The following is a 16,719-nucleotide window of genomic DNA, read 5'->3' as shown; positions in this document are numbered from 1 at the left end:
ACCTGGCATTGTGTGTGCTAGGCAAATGCTCTCTAACTGAACGGTAGTGCCTGCTCTCAGGTTATTTTTATTTTTACATTTTGATATAATTAAATATTACATAAGTCCCTCCTTTTCCCTCCAACCCTTTCTACACCTACCTCTCCCATTTTTCTCCCAGATTCAGTGTTCTTCTCCTCTTCTTTAACATGTGTGAGTGTTACTGTGTGTGTCGGGGGGGGGGTCTGTGAGTCTGAGAGAGTGTATTGTGTATGTGTGTGTGTGCTTGTATGCATGCATGCGTGTCTGAGAGTATGTGTTGTGTGTGTGTGAGTGTGTGTCTCTGTTTTTGCATTCATGAGTGTGTATGTCTGCATGCATGTGTGGGTCTGTAAGAGTGTGTATTATGTGTCTGTGTGAGAGTGTCTGCATGTAATGTCTGTGAATGTGTATTATGTATGTGTGGGTATGAGAGACAGTGTGTATTGTGTATCTATGTGAGAGTGTGTGTGTCTGTGAGTGTGTGCTGTATGTCTGTGAAGAGACTATTCTGTGTGAGAGAGTGTGTGTGTATGTATATCTGTGAGAGAGTGACAGATGACAGACAGAGAAAGTGTTTGCGTGAAATCTTTGAAACCCCCCTTATTCTAAATTTTCCAACTCTTATTTGATTGACTTTTGCAGTATTCGCCAAATATTGCTCTGGAAGCTTACGTCATCAAGGCTGCTGGCTTCACAGGGATGACCTGCTCGGTGTTCCAGAAAGTGGCTGCCTCCGACCGCACAGGCCTCTCTGATTACGGACGACGGGACCCGGATGGAAACCTGGACACGCAGCTGAGCTTCAAGTGCAATGTTTCCAGCACGTTCTCAAGCCTGGCACTGAAGGTGTGCTGTGCTCACTGCTTGTTTAAAATTGTCTGTGCTTAGATTTAAACACAGTCTTTGCCTTTACATAGAAATCTCCGTAAAGGGTTTGTTTTGTTTTATTTTTAGGGGGTGGTGGTGAGAATATTTGGAATATTGTGTCGCTGTTTTAAAGGAAACTCTGAAAGGAGTAAAACTAGAAGACTTCACTGGTCCTATACGTTTTTGCCTTCACCCAGCCTTTTGCCATCTGGAAATATCAAAAACTACTGTTTTTCTAGTTGCCATGGCAATACTACATATTGAAATCTTTTTTATCACATAAAAGTTTTCCTTTTTTGATTTTAAATCATTAAAGCATTTTCATGCAGCTTTATAGTTATTGTGGGATCCTGGAAGTGTGCTTACAGTATCTGCAGAAGTCAGCCTTGAAGCTGGCTGTTTAGGCAGTCATGATGTGTGTCAAAATTTTTGGCAAAGAAGTGCAAATATATGACATGTATTTTTCAAAAATCCAAATCTGTGATGTATATATATTTTAAAAGTGCTTTGTTGTTGTTTGAGTAGTGAAAAGAAAAGCTTATTTCCTGACCTTCGGAGTTTGCCTCAGCTACATCGAAGCAAAGAACTCTAGCGGCAGAATGGCAGCCCTTGATGAACTCACGTGTCTCCTTCTTTGCTCCGTTGTGTTCTCTGTGACTTTTAGTTACAGGGAGCCTTGTTTCTGTCTTTCCCTAGATGGTGTGGGAGTTTTTAATGCCTGCAGAAAAATTGATCACAGAGGTGCTATGGTACATTGAAGGTTCCTGCTATGTGTCCAGTCAGAGAATGGATAATTAATGTACTTCCTCATGGTTTACCCTGGTGCCCTTCATAAGGAAAGCAAATATATTGGATGTAGAAATACTGTAGCTGTCCAACATAATCTGAAATGGGCGCGAACCTCTGAGGGTGCTGTGCATTTCCTCCATATGGTGTGCGCAGAGGAAAACTGGCCAGATGAAGCTGTTACTCTTGGCCTGATGATAGTATGTGTTACCCCAGCCCGCCACCTGCAAGTGTACCTCCACTTACCTTACCACATCTTTTATTGGCTAAAAGGAGACTGTAAAGAGATTTTGAGACAGCAGTAGGTAGAGCCCATGAGAGATAGGCCTGTGTTTCGAGGAGGACTCAATTGTTGCCTTACAGTTGGTAGAAAGGGAGAGAAACGATGCCACCCTACATATTCTCAGCTTCACAGCCTGGCCCTGTGTCAGGAGAGTGTTCACAGCTAGCAATGAGCGCTTCAGGGGGATACAGCAATCTGCCCATTTCAGACCATTCTCCTTTAAGATCATCCTGTGGCTAGAGAACAAGGCACTCCGTGTCATTATTTCCATTTCATGAGTGGTTCCGGTGAAGTGAGCAGGAAGGAACATGTTCTTCATGATCCAGAACTAGGTGGTTGGATGTCAGTAGTGAGAAATGCACTTCAGCTTTTCACTGGAACACAGGATTCTCTGCTCCCCAAAACATTTATTCTGGGCAGTTGTTTTACTACTTCTATTCATGGTTTAAAATGTGCTTTTAATATACTAACTAGACTCCTTGATCATCCAGTCATTGATTGCATCCCTCGTTAGTGTGGGCAGACTAACACATGAATTGAACCTGAAAAAAGATACGTTTACGTAGCATTAGCAGAAGGTGTCTGTCTGACTTGTTTGCTTCTTGCAGATTTGTGTGTGTGTGTGTGTGTGTGTGTGTGTGTGTGTGTTGCGTGTGTGTGCATGCATCCCTGCCTGCCCTCACCCTAGCTAGATTTAGGCTTCCCATGCAGATTCTCCTGGCTTATAGTGTGGACTTGTCCTGATAAAATGATTTTTGCTTCAAATAGTGCTGTGGAGAATGTAGGGATTTGCTTGAGTTACTGTATATTCTAGATGAACAGCACATGTGGTCTGGATGTCATGTGTGACATCATGGCCCGTGGGGACGTGTGCTTGCTGCTGCCTCCCAGTGTTACAAGAAGGCATGGCACTACCAATTACTAGACTAAAGGCCAAGGAATGGTTGGTGCCAAGTGTATTTCTTTGTCAAAATTCATAAGTGAAGAAGTCATCCTAAGTTTTAGGAGCTGCCTGTATTTACAAGACCACTGTACAGTCCTTAAAGTCCTTCGCTTATCTGGGCTACTGAACACTGATCCTGTGTACCATTATTGCCCTGCTAGTTAATACAGTTTTGAGATGCTTTTCTGCCATGTAGCTGCTGCCAGCACTCTTGAATGCCACCTGGCCCTGTGATGTTTCTGTTGGGCAGCTCATGTAGACCTTTCTGTTTCGAGTGGCTCGTGTCAGTACCTGTGATGTCTATGTGGTGTTACTCCCAAATCTACCTCAGTGCAAAATTGACCTTATGCACCCCATATAAGAACAGCAACTCTCTAGACGAGTCTGCCATTGACTTGTGTCTTTACCCTCAGCTCTCCTGTTCTATATCCTTTGTTACTGCTTCTCCTCTCTGTCTAGGGATGACAAACTTCCCTTGGTTTGTTTCCTAATCAATTGACCTTTTTGAGGCCAGACTTAGGCTAATGCCTCTGCTGGAATTCCTTGCCGCTTCCCACCTTTCCAGCTCTTTATTACACGTTAAAACCAAGACCAAATGTCACCTGCAAGAAGTCTCAGCTAACACTGTCTACCAGTCTTCTCATATCCTACTTGGGTCCTTGGTTTCTCCCCATCACGCTTTGAAGACAGTACTCATTGCTTGTTGTCATGGTTATGTGTGGGGCTACAAGAATCATCATGTCAGGCAGATCAGCTTCTCTAGTTGAATTTGAAGTCTGGCCCCAGTGGGCTCCAGGATAAGACTTCCAGGTGCCTGAAATTCACTGCTATATGTTACACCCAAGGCTGATGTATTACCTACCTTCCCCACTGGTCCCTTTTGCTGTTGTTACCATAATCTAGATTTGTTCATATGCTGGAGCAGAGTCCATTCCCAATAACCTACTGAGAGATGCTAGAAGTCAGTGTTTTGAGTTAGCTGCACTGTAACTAAGTGTTGACTCTTTATAACTGAACAGAAGCCCAGTTTTCCTTGAGCATCCTTCATGTCTCTCATCTCAGACACCGGGTCATTATCCCAGCAAAAGACCGCTCCGTTTCCCACACCAGTATCAGGCTCCTCCATTCTTCCTACCTTGATTCAGCTCTTTGTTGTGTGCTTAGCTCTTCCCTGCCTGGAGGACACGCTGGGCCTCCCCCTGGAGTTCCATTGCAGACTGCATTTCTTTCTTCAGACAGAATTACCCGGCTGCTTTGTTCGTTTGCTGGAGTAGTTGGCAGACTTCTGATAGTGAGCTGGTTCTCAGAGGTCATGCACCCTATTGAAGAGTGTGGTCTCTGCAGCTAGGTAGCCTGGGTTTGTCTTCTCGTTCCCTGCTGACCAGCTGCATAAATGAAGGCCAGTGTCTTAGCCTCTCTGACTGTCAGTTCCATGCTGTTGACAGGGGCTCATGACATGGTACCAAACTGGAAAGGTTTTGAAAAGATGAAAGGAGGCAAATATGTTGGCATTCACAACAGTACCTTCTCAGTGTTGGTTTTATTGTTGCTTCTTAGTCGGGACAGCTGTCACCTCTTGCTTATTCTAAATTTTGAGTGTTTGAAAGCAAGGACATGATACCCTTGGGTTCTACATGGGGCCCAGCACAAAGTAACCTTTTCTTTAATAACCATTGAGTGGTTAAAGTCAATTTGAGTTCTAAAGGCACCCCTTACCCTCCCCCCCCAGTTATCCGCAGAAAGAAAATATGTTAGGACATTTTACAGTTACATGTGGAAATAGGGAGGCATGCAGGAGTAAATTGGTATTTTCATTGTTTTTAATTCAGTGGCTTTGACTCACTCTGATTTTAGTGTTAGAATTTTATAAACATGAGGAAAATTTGTTATTACTTAAAATTTGGATTTTACTCCTGGGTGAAGCCAGTATTCTCTCATGAGATGCTGACATCCATCCAAAGTGCTTTCATGTTTGAGTTAATGTCTGTCATGCCTCTTGATATCAAAAGGCACATGATAGCATGCCTTTCATATGTTTTACCTGTTTTTGTATTAAAATTAATAGTGAAAACAGAACTACAGATATTACAACATGAGGTTCTGTCTTATGGTTAAGTCACCACTTTCTTTCTTACTGGTCCCTGACGACTGTCCTCCCACTCTTAGAGGAAAAAGAACCATAACACCCAACACTGCAGACTGTGGTGGAGTTCCTCATGGCCATCCTTTATTATAGAGGTCACTGGGTGTGCTCAGAAGTTGAGATGCAGAAGTTGGAAGAAAGTGAGCAGTGTTACTTTGTCTCCCGAGCATGAAGCAGCCACCTAAAACACGTTTGCCTCTGTCCTCTGTAAGGATCTTCCAACAATGATAACAAGAAGCCAAAATCGTGCACTTCTCAAAGCTTCTTAAGAGACATTTCTGGTTTATTAGCTGTAATTTGTATGTGTATTATCTTCCTCGTTACTGTAATGCACACATTTTTAAAACCCACACATGATTAATTGAAATTATAAACTGTGCTTCCTGCCTTCAGGCCAGCAGACAAAAGATACAGTCATGAGAAGTGTAACAAACTAAATGTTCTTCAGTGACTTCTAAAATTAGATTTACAGCCTTCTTAACAGTAGTGAGCAACACTGCTTTTAAAGGAGGGCAGCATTGTTTTACATCCTTACTATAAATGCTGGACATTATCGATACGACTGCAATCCATCTTATCAGCACCCCAGGGTTCTCTCATCCCAGGGAACCTGTGATAATTATTCGGTAATATTCTTTATTGGGCTTGAGAGGGAGTTTAGCAGCTCTGAGTACGTAATGGCCCTGGGTCTGTAGTTCTTGCTATAGACTTTTTGTTTATTGTTTTTGATTAGTTTTACAAGCTTAGGATTTGACTTTTTTCACCTTAATTTCAAGGTATCTCATTTCCCCTTTTCAGCTTTCATTTAAGAAATGTTAGTTCTGATGTTTTAAAATTCAGTTTGGTTTATTGTTACTAATACCTTCCTGGAGAGCTCTATATACCTTCAAATAATATGAGTTCTTTAGTAAGATTATTTTATGAATTTTATAATTATTTACTTTGAATAGGTGTTCATTATGTAGGATTATAAACTTTTAATTTATTGATGTTTTGATTTTCATCTTTAGGTACCTTCTTAGACACTCAAGATAAATTTATGTATTTTATAGAAATTTACTAGGTTGATAAATAAGTGGATTTATAGTAAACTTTGTTTTTATGTCATCTTATATTTTTTCATTTTTCCCCTTTTATTGAAAATAGGTTCTTTTCTCGCACAATATATTCTGATTATGGTTACCCCTCCCTCTACACCTCCCAGCTCCTTCAACCCCCCCAATAAACTTTCTTTCTCTCATTAGAAAAGAATAGATTCCTAAGAGATGACAACCATCATATGGAAGTTGGTCAGGACACCCTAACAGGACGAAAAGACTCCCAAGAGCAGACACAAGAGTCAGAGACCCCTCTCAAGCTTAGTCCCATAAAAATATTAAGCTAATAGTTAAAATAATTATTTAGAGGACCCAGTGCAGACCCATGTTGGTCTTGTGCTTGCTGCTTCCTGTCTCTGTGAGCTCCTGTGAACCTTGTTGGGTCGATTTAGATGGCCCTGATCTCTTGGTGTCCTCTGTCTCCTCAGGCTCTCATACTCTTTCTGCTTCCTCTTCTCCGCGGGATTCCCTGAGCTCTGAGGAGGAGATTTGTTTCATCCTATAGTTTTAAGAGCAGTAGAAATCTTTGCATGGTTTTTCTTAGACAATAATTCTCACAGATATTTTTCATGATATCTTTAATTTTAAAGCAATATGTAAATTTCTCAACACCCAACAGATGATTGTCAGATATCTGCTGTGCCTTCATTGTAAGCAGAGCACTTAAGCCATTATGAAGTCAGTCATTTGCTTCAGTAGAACCTTGAAAGTTTCTTTTTCAGTAAGCATGCCATGTTGACTTGGTTAAATGTATTAACAGTGAGCTATTTTCAGTGAATGAAAGTGACAGGAAGTAGTCTATAGGTGATAAAAAGTGAATAATGTTATTTGCAGCCCCAATTCCTTCTTGTCTAGCTAATGAACAGAGGGTGAGGCATGTGTGGAAGCTGCAGGCTTTAGTTGTGTGACACAGGTGTGCACGCTCTCCAGAAGAGGGGAAAGCACCTAGGAAGGCTAGCAGAGTGACTGCCACCAAAGAGCATGCTGCTCCAACCTCGTGTGAAGTCTTTCTCTTGGCCTCTAGCCATGTGCTCTGATGTGCCTTTCCCATTGTCAACAGAATTGTCTTGTTAATAGCAAGTCGAATGGATAGATTCAAGAGTTTGTCAGGCAACAGAATTGCGGGGCATGGTGGTAAGGGCCCTGTTTGTCCAGCATGAGGAGTGTGGAGAGCAGAGGACTCCTGCTGTGGAGATCGGGTTGCTGCAAGCGTGGCAGGACAATTATGTGGGGACTTAGGATTTGGTACAGACTTCTCTAGATAGCTCAGAGCCAAAGTGTTATTAAAGTAAAAGAGTTACCTCTGTCCTTCAAGAAAAAAAAATTGTGTGGTGCCCTGAAGATTGGCTTTGAGGGAAAAGTGGTTGGCGGCCAAGAAAATGACTTTGTGATAAATTCTCCAATTAGTAAATATTTTCAGATTAGTTAAGTGTTAGCTCTTGGATGTATAGATCTCATTGTTTTTGTTGAGCAACTTAAAATGTGCAGCCAACACAGAAAGAGCCTTTTTGCTCTTTGGCTGAGATCAAGTGCGTTCTCCGGCCACCAGCACTTTGAGTTTTTTTTCTGGGTTTTTTTTTTTTTTTTTTTTTTTTTTTTCCCCCCGAGCACCAGTTTCTTAGTCTCGAGGAAACGGGTGCTGAAATAAGAGTGTGTTGAATGTAAACTCCTATTTTCTTTCTAAAACTCTGTTCTTTTGTTGTGTGAACCTGGCTGTGTTTGTCCCTCCTAATTGCTCTTGACCATTGTAGAGGTGAGTGGCCTCTGATATCCTTGGTCTGTTTAATGCTCTCTGCTAGGGCTGTGTGTGCTGTCATAGGAAAATTAGCAATTTTCTTATTCTTAAACGCTTGGATGAATTCCTTGGATTTTTCTGTGTATTATGTTTTTGTTCTAAGCCATACTATGTTGCTCAGACCTTTTTTGTTGTTGTTGTTGAACTTGCCAGTTGTTTTAAATGTTAATTTTTTATATATATACCTTTATAAAGTTTAGCATATAACTTGAACATTTTTCACGACTTCCTGACATCGTTTATGTTTTGATATACTCATATGCTGAACCATGTTTTTTTTTTTTTTTTGTCTTTTTGTTCTCAGAATACCATCATGGAGGCCTCTATTCAGCTTCCTTCTTCCCTTTTCTCACCGAAACAAAAGCGAGAAGTCAGAGCAACCGATGACTCGCTCTATAAGCTTCAACTCATTGCGTTCCGCAACGGGAAGCTTTTTCCAGCCACTGGAAACTCCACCAAGTTGGCCGATGATGGCAAGCGGCGGACAGTCGTGACCCCTGTGATCCTCACAAAAATAGGTCTGTGTGGCAGATGGTCGCCGACAGTTGCGGGGCACCATGGCTTTATTGGTGGCTCTTCCTTTAAAAAGCTTATTTTTGTTCTCTGTTGTGTTAACGAGTCACTGGTGAGAAAAGATCTTGCAGAGTGCCCATCGGTGTGTAAGTTGGGATCTAATTGTTTATGAAGTTGGTTTGAGAAATACCGTGCTTCCCCATTTTCTCCAGATGGCGTGACCGTGGATACCCAGCACATCCCTGTTAATGTGACGCTGCGACGGATCGCGCACGGAGCAGATGCTGTTGCCGCGCAGTGGGACTTTGATTTGCTGAACGGACAAGGAGGCTGGAAGTCAGACGGGTGCTGTATACTCTACTCGGATGAGAACATCACCACCATTCAGTGCGGCTCCCTGGGCAACTACGCTGTGCTAATGGTGTGGCTGTTGTTAGCTTGATGCATAAATACTAAATATTCTAATGGTTCTCTATGCATAATTAAGCTCAGATGCAGAATTTACTTTTTAACTTAACATAAATGGCTCCCTTTAATTATGGGAGAGGTGATTCTGGATTTCAAGGGAAATTGAGTTACTACCAAGTGAAATGAACGAGACCTTGTTTTGTGGGGGATGCGCTGGTGGACCCTGTAAGGAATCAGATTAGCTAGGCTCTGACCTTAAAATATGGAGATACCTTGGGTTTGTTTATGCAGTTCAATGTTGTCGACTTAGGGCAATTCATTTGCCAAAGGATGCACTGTGGGTATCAAAAGATTGCTGTACTGCTTCGCCTATTCCTGGCTTTCTGACCACACACCAATAGTGCTGACCTTTTGAGTTGAGGACGAACATTGGACTGAATGGTAATGACTTTGACTTTTGTGACTGCATGAACGGTATCGAAGCAGGGTCTTCTCTTTGATTGGCAGCCAGCCCTATTCTGCCCACTATTCACCGTTGCTGTTGCCCGTTAGTTTTTGTAAAGTTAATTTCTCTTAATGCATGGGATCAGGTCTCTTAAAAGCCGAGGTGCTTGCTTTGGTCTTCTCCCTCCTGAGCACATCACGCTGAAATGACTCCTCTTAGTTGCTGCTGTAGCTGACTATTTCGCAGTTGTTACATGATGCTAACATCTTGATTGTGTGTGTAGAGTAGACAGGAATCACTGCCGGTCTGAGAGACATAGCTCAGAAATGAACAAGGCTTCCCTGTTTTATTTAGCGCCAACTGTGAATCTGGTATCTAGACAGTGTTTTATCCAAGTATAAGTGATCTTGAAACATGGTTTATTTTATATTTGCTGAAGTTTTTTTTTTTTAGTATGGTACTAATTAGCACTAGAAACGGTCTTAGGGCAAGCCCAGATTATAATAATCTTCCTCAATGTTTCCTTCATTTTCCTTTCTTCTGCTTTGTTTTAATGCCTTTCCTGGTTCGCTGGCAGATGAGGCCGCAAGATGGATAGGATTGTCTTGTCAGTGGCACACGAGTCTTTGCACACAGCTGTAAACAGTGCACTTGAACCATATCCAACATACCCGTACTCCAGCGTGCCTACTCTTGGGACCTTTGGAGGCTGGGTGTGTTATCTTTAGAACCAACTTTTATTATTATTATTATATTTATCCTTTTTTGTTTTAAGTCAGTGTTGTTAGCTAATGATTTTCCTCATGAGGTGTCTGGTTTCTCTAAGTTCACATTTCACTGTTTTGTAACTGTCTTTTACTTAAAGCAGTAATGGGCCTGTGGGCTGCCTCAGTGGATAGAGCGACTGTTGCCAAGCTTAGGAACTCATACATGGTGGAAGAAGAGAACTGGCTCCAGTTAACCTTTGACCCCTACTCATGCTATATGGCATTCAACTCGCCCCGCCCATATGCATGCAAGATGCCTAAGTAAAAAGTAATCCCCCCTTCCCTGGATTGGCATTAATTAAAGTTTGAGCCAACTCCATTTTTTTTTTAGATTTTAATGCAATCCTATCATTCTTTCAAATACTTTTGTATACCTCTTCCTGCTCTCTTTCAAATTTGCAACTTATTTTCCCTTCATTATTGTTGTTTGTGTATGTGTGCATGCATACACGCTTCTAAATACATAAATACAACCGGCTCAGGCTGTATCGTGTTACTTGTGTGTATGTTTTAAGGGCCGACCATTTGGTACTGGGTAGCCAACCTATTGGTATGCTCTTCTCTGGAAAAGATTATTTCCCCAACTTGCAGCATTCTGTAGTTGCCTGCAGGTTGTGCATTTGGGACTTTCTTCCCCTTCACATTGGTTGCTGTGTTGGTGACCTCCTGGTTCAGCTCATGTTTGGGCCTCTATGGTGGTGAGACTTTGTGGGTGGAGCTTCTGACATTGCCAAGAGGCACTGTGTCCGAGCAAGCTCCCTGTACCTTTGACTCTTAAAAATCTTTTCCATCTCTTCTTCCTTGATGATCCCAGAGCCCTGGTAGTAAGAGTTGTGTGGTAAGTGTGTCGGTTGAGACTTGGTTCCACAGTTCTGCATTGTGACTGGTTTTGGCTTAAACTTTTTCTCTTCCACGCACATCTTGAGGATAACGTTTGAAGGAGAAACAGCAGGAAATACAAGGTTGTCTGAAATGTATATAGTACTAATCAGAAGTTGAGCAAAATAAGGGAAACACAAAAAATACTGCATTTTTAAGCTTCACTGTGATACTGCACTATGTGAAACTTTTGTTTTTGTTTAATCTAATACGAGTTGAAAGCTTCTATTTTTGAACTTCCTAACTGTTCTTCTAAACTATTTAAATTAGTATAATCCTTTTCTAGAAGGAATAAGCTATTCTTTTATCTTTCAGACTTTTAATCTTTTAGAAAATGTAAAACACAGTTTTTCAAAGACTGCTAAGATCTCCCCCCCCCCCCCCATTTTCTGGTATTTTGTTTTATGAGATGTAACTGCCACCTAGAGGCAGAAAATGGAAACGCATCATGGATTGCTGACAAAGTTGTCAAGTTACAGTAGAGGGTGGAAAATTCAGAGTTGCATCTTCATCCATCGTACAGGCATGTAAGAGAATCAAACCCGCTTAAGGCTGTAGGCATATCTCTGAGTGTTTATTTAGCATGCATGAAGCCTTTGGATCCATTATCTGAACTACAACAGAAAATTAGACCTTTCCTACAGTAATTAATATCAATTAAGATAGAGGTAATGCCTTAAAGTTGCTTGTTTTCTTGTGAACTTTCATTGAGTCATAAATGCCATCCGCCTTTCTTCCACGCTGTCCTCTTACGTCCTCATGTGAAGTCTAAATGCCCTTCTCTCTTGGGAAATAAGCAATGTGCTTCCTTTTTATGATCCCATTTGAGAACTGTGCTTTAAAGAGTGAGATGCAAACATGTTTTTGCTGCTCTGCCTAGAGTAGATGATAGCCTGGTTGGTTTTCATCAGCCTGGTACACTTAGTTATGGAGAAGCTGTCCAGAGCCTGAGGGGGGAAAATCAACAGAAGTTAGGATTGCTGGGTTGACGTCAGAACTAGCCAGTGGGGTTAGAAAGAATCAAAGGAGCACTGGGCAATAGGAGCAAATATGAGTAGACACTATGTAGGACCTTAGTAGCTCATTCAGTAATAGTTGCGAGGGCAAAGTGCTCACTAAACCTGCTATGCTTTTGTCACTGGCATCGTCTAGATCATTGGTTCTCAACCTGTGGGTCATGACCCCTTTGGGGATTGAATGACCCTTTCACAGGGGTCTCATGTCACATGTCCTGCATATCAGATATTGTGATTCATAACCGTAGCAAAATGACAGTTACAAAATAGTAATGAAAATAATTGTATGGTGAGGGGTCATGCCAACATGAGGAACTGTATTAAATGGTTGCAGCATTAGGAAGGTTGAGAACCACGGTTCTAGTTGTAAGGACCAGTGCCACTTCCTTGTTCCTCGCATAATGCCTAGGCACACACAGGCTGGGCTCTGCCTTCGCCAGCTGTCCGTAAGAATCCATACACAGGCTCAAGATTTCAGTCACCAGAGTATAAGTGAGAACTACAGCCCTGTAGTACAAGACACAGACCGAGTGAAACCACTACCGGCAAAGACTGATGATACCAGCAGTTACGAGGACGAGGAACAACTGAGAAACATCCCAACAACTGAAACAAAACTGGTAGCAATGATTTGGTCAGCTGTGGACATTAATACTGAAACTGAGTACGGGAATGGTTTACAGTCCTGGCCTCCACTCCTGAGGATGTATAGCCAATGAAAAGTAAACATACGATTCATCAAGATCAACTTCTACTAGGTAACCATATGCCCATTATCAGTACAACAGTTTTGCGTGGACTGCACACAGCTTTTAAAGTATATAAGCTGCTGCTACACACAAAGAGAACCCTTTCCAATGTAACGATGGGAGAGAGAGCGGATATGCAAAGCAGTACCGTGCTTGCCGAGTTTGGAATGTGAGCCCAGTCACTTCTTGCCCAGGGCACCCCATGTTAGAAAGGTGGGAGAAAAGAAATGGGGCTTCTACGAGCTGGAGTAGCAACCATGGTAGTTAGGGGTGGGCATATCACACACATGGACATAGTATTGATGCAAGCTCAAGGGTTTCGGTCCTCTGTAACAGTGTTATTAACAGGAATGATAGTTTTGCTTCTTCTCCTCTTAGTGCTGGTTTTATACATTGTATTTAGCATATTTTTATTTTAGAGTCTGTATTACTGTAACATGTAATTCATAATAACTTCACTCATATTTCTCTTTTGCTTGTTGATCTTTGGCTTTTTTCCTCTCCTACTAACCTAACCTTTTCAGTGGCCTCTGAATCTTATATTGTCTAACAATACTCAATCCAGCATGCTGCTCCCTCTGCCTTCCCCCTAAATGCTGAAAATCTAAGGGTGATTTTATGGTTTGGATGATTCTGTGTTGAATAGTTAGTAAGTACCTACAGCACACCCTGCAGATCCTGACGTATTTACTGTTTGCCCTCTGAACATTCTTCTGGGTCTCCTATCCACTGGATTTTCTTTGCCTTTGGACAGGTTCCTGAGCAACATCCACCGTGGTGGAGCAGAGGTCCTAGCATTCGCTGTTCCTCAGTTTTCTTTCGTGAGCAAAATTTTGTACTTTTAGATTCTGTAGCTATTACCTGCTTCTGAGACCATGTATGATGCTCTGCCCAGGACTGTGAGAGGTATCTTTGCGTATCCTTCTTCAGTCCATCCCTGTGCCCTGTGAGATGATGGTGTCTCTCTGTCTTATAGGAGAAAACAGCCCCAATTCCTACAGTTGCTCAGTAGACCCAGAAGCCACCAGTGCCTGAACAGAGTGTGGTGGCTCTGTCAAGATACTGAAAGTCTATCCCCAGCTCTTAACTTCTATGCCGGTATGGCTGCTTCTCCTAGAAACTGAGTGGCGGTCATATCTGTTTTTCAGGGCATCTAACTGATGTTCATTACCCATACTTTAAAGAGTCTCCCTCTCACGGCATCATTCTTGAGTCCCTACTCTGTAGACCCATATTGTGGGCCCCTTACAAGGGTACACTGTAGGCTAATGGGTGAGGCCTCTATTTCCTTCTGTGTACCAAGTTCACCCCGTGTGCTCTGAGGCCAGAGACTGGCCATGCGTCTGTCCGTTTCCTTCTGTCTGCCAAGTTCACCCCGTGTGCTCTGAGGCCAGTGACTGCTGTCTTTTGGCTGCATATCTGCTCAGCACTGTGCCTGTCTGTGGTGAGCCTTCAGTTCATGGATGTCAGCTAAATGGAGGAGTCGCCTGCAAGAGCTTGTCATGGTGCAGTGAATTCTAAGGTTGGAACTCAGTTTCCTTTGTTTCCCCTGTAGCTTCCCATTAGCTGTTTTGTTGTTGACATTAACTTTTCTGTTGTTAAGATGTTGGGTTTAAGATGATCTGATACTGTCTTGTTAAAGCTACAGCTTTCTATTCTTAGCTTCCACCTCATCTGTAGAGAATTTGCTCTTTCTCTCCCTGCCCTATTCAGGGTGTCCTTGCCTTTGCTCCCTGCTCTGCTGAAGATGTTCACCCCTCCCCTTCCTGCTCTGTTGAGGGTAACCCCTAATGCTCTGCTGGTGATGCCCCTTCCCTTCCTGCTCTGTTAAGGATACCCCCTCCCTTCCTACTCTGAGGATACCGTCCACTTGTCTTGAGTATTTGTCCACTGTCCCATCCTTTTCCATATAGCTTTTCTTCCTTTAGATACTGTCAAGAGCTTTCTGGTTATGGATACATCACTATTAACGCCTTCCTACATCCAGCCACTATTTCGTACTCCCAGGAATTCATTGTGGGAGGAGAATGTAGTAGGGAGACCTGCTGGGTCTACAGATTGACCCCTGCTGCATAAGGCCAAGGGTGCAGGTGTCTTGTCTGAGGGAGGCAGGGTTACGATGCTTGTTCTTTATGAGTAAGAGAATGTCCTTATTATGCTTGAGGTGTGTGTGTGTGTGTGTGTGTGTGTGTGTGTGTGTGTGTGTGTGTGTGAAGTGGCTTGCTGCCATTGGTGACTGACTCTGTTTCTCTCCCCCTGTGCCTATGACCTACAAGGGCAGAAATCACATCTTACATTGTATCTAGTCTGTTTGTGGTTTTGGAACTTGAACCTAATGTGTGATGTTTTTGTTGTTTTGGAGACACTGTCATCTGACATGTTGTCTCCGCTGGTGGCCGTGAGAGTGGTAAGTGGTGAAAGGCGTTAGGGAGGGTGGAGTCTATACTTCTATGTGATCACCTCCTATGGGACCCTGCTCAAGATGGAGCACGAGTAAGGACATAGTCCAGTGTTGAGCATGACTCTTGGACTCTGCAGGTTATTCTTTTAAAAGGATATAAACTTGGGAAAGAACTGTGTTGGTGGAGATGGTGGGTGGGGGAGTTTGATAGACAGGAGTAGGGTGTGGGTATGATCAGGATACATTGTGTCCCCCAAAGGTCTACCTTGTAGGGTTTGGGTTAGTAGCTTGTCCACTCCAGATGAAAGAGCTGGTGAAGAATGGGTTGGAGCAGGAAGGCCAATAGGTGACTGAAGGGCCCCTGTGAAGGACGTTAGGATCCTCGTGTCCTCTTTGTACCCTAGCCCACATTAGGCGAGCACCTTTTATCTACTGAGTACTTCTACTATGATATGCAACCCTTTGCCCAATAGAGAAGCAAGTGGTTAGGGCTGAAATCATTAGACAGAGAAAACGTTTCTCTTTGTAAGACGAATTTTCTTAGCTGTTTTGGTCACTGTTTCAGGAAGCTGGTTAAAGTGTTTCATAATAAAAGCATCATTAAAATCTTATGAGATACCATTGTGTATTCTTTCTGTTAGTTACCAGAAGTTACTTAGTGGATGCAGTATTTGTCCTGTTTTTTTTTTTTTTTTTTTTTTTTTTTAAAGCACAGAGACGAGGCTTAGGTTCTGGTGACTGGCTGAACATCACAAGTCCATATGATAGGAACCATAGATGGCGTGGTGGTTTGAATGAGTAGTGGCTTCCTAAGTTTATGTATTTGAGCCCTGGGTACCTTGTTGATGGCATTGTTTGGAGGTTATAGGACTATTAGGAGGTAGAACGTTGGTAGAGGGGGTACATCACTGGGGTAGGCACTGAGCATTTATATCCTCTCCTCACTGCCTACTGTTTTTCTCTGCTTTCTGTGTGTAGAAGAAGTGTGATCTGCCGGATGCCTGCTCCTGTGGCCATGCCATGCCTTCCCAGCCACAATGGACTCTTGTCCTCTGAAACTGGGAGCCTAGATGAACTCTTCCTTTCTAAGGAAAATAAAAAAGTATAGCAAGGGACATTCGTCCTTGGATTGATACAAAGAGATAGATGCCAGGGCCAGAGGTTTTAGTCAACAACGTGTTTCAGACGTTCAAGAAACTTATGGTAGCTAAATATTCATAACAGTCTATAAACTGCTTTTGTCCCCGTAGGATCTGACAGGGTCAGAACTGTATACCCCAGCAGCCAGTCTCCTGCATCCTGTGATTTATACTACGGCTATCATTCTCCTCTTATGTCTCCTGGCCGTTATCATCAGTTACATGTACCACCACAGGTAAGAGAGTGCGCCTAACCATTGCAGATCTGTGCACTTGGATAGCGGGGCTGTATTGTGGCGCCAGTGGTGCCCTTACCATAGACTGCACACTGGTCTTTATTCCATGCCAATCTGGGATGTGAAAAGTTACTACCTGCGACACCAGAGTTAATTTCAGCCCTGAGGAATTTCCTCATTCCCTCTCTTCTCTGTTGGAGACATCATCCCCTTTCCAGTCTGCTGGGGTAC

General features: G+C 42.7%; 1 protein-coding gene across 1 annotated transcript in view; it reads left to right on the top strand.

Annotated features, from left to right (window-relative positions):
- Adgra3 (adhesion G protein-coupled receptor A3) overlaps positions 1-16,719 on the top strand; it is a 100,428-nt gene that overhangs the window by 68,556 nt on the left and 15,153 nt on the right. Inside the window, exons 12-15 of the mRNA XM_050150146.1 lie at positions 664-867; positions 8,240-8,453; positions 8,661-8,869; positions 16,364-16,488. Of these exons, the coding sequence (XP_050006103.1) occupies positions 664-867; positions 8,240-8,453; positions 8,661-8,869; positions 16,364-16,488 (752 nt within the window). The remainder of the gene's footprint in view (positions 1-663; positions 868-8,239; positions 8,454-8,660; positions 8,870-16,363; positions 16,489-16,719) is intronic.

Source organism: Alexandromys fortis, unplaced genomic scaffold (assembly GCF_014885135.2).
Source record: "Alexandromys fortis isolate MF-2015 unplaced genomic scaffold, M_Fortis_MF-2015_v1.1 scaffold_0, whole genome shotgun sequence".
Lineage (NCBI taxonomy): Eukaryota > Metazoa > Chordata > Mammalia > Rodentia > Cricetidae > Alexandromys > Alexandromys fortis.
This window is presented reverse-complemented; position numbering and strand designations above follow the sequence as displayed.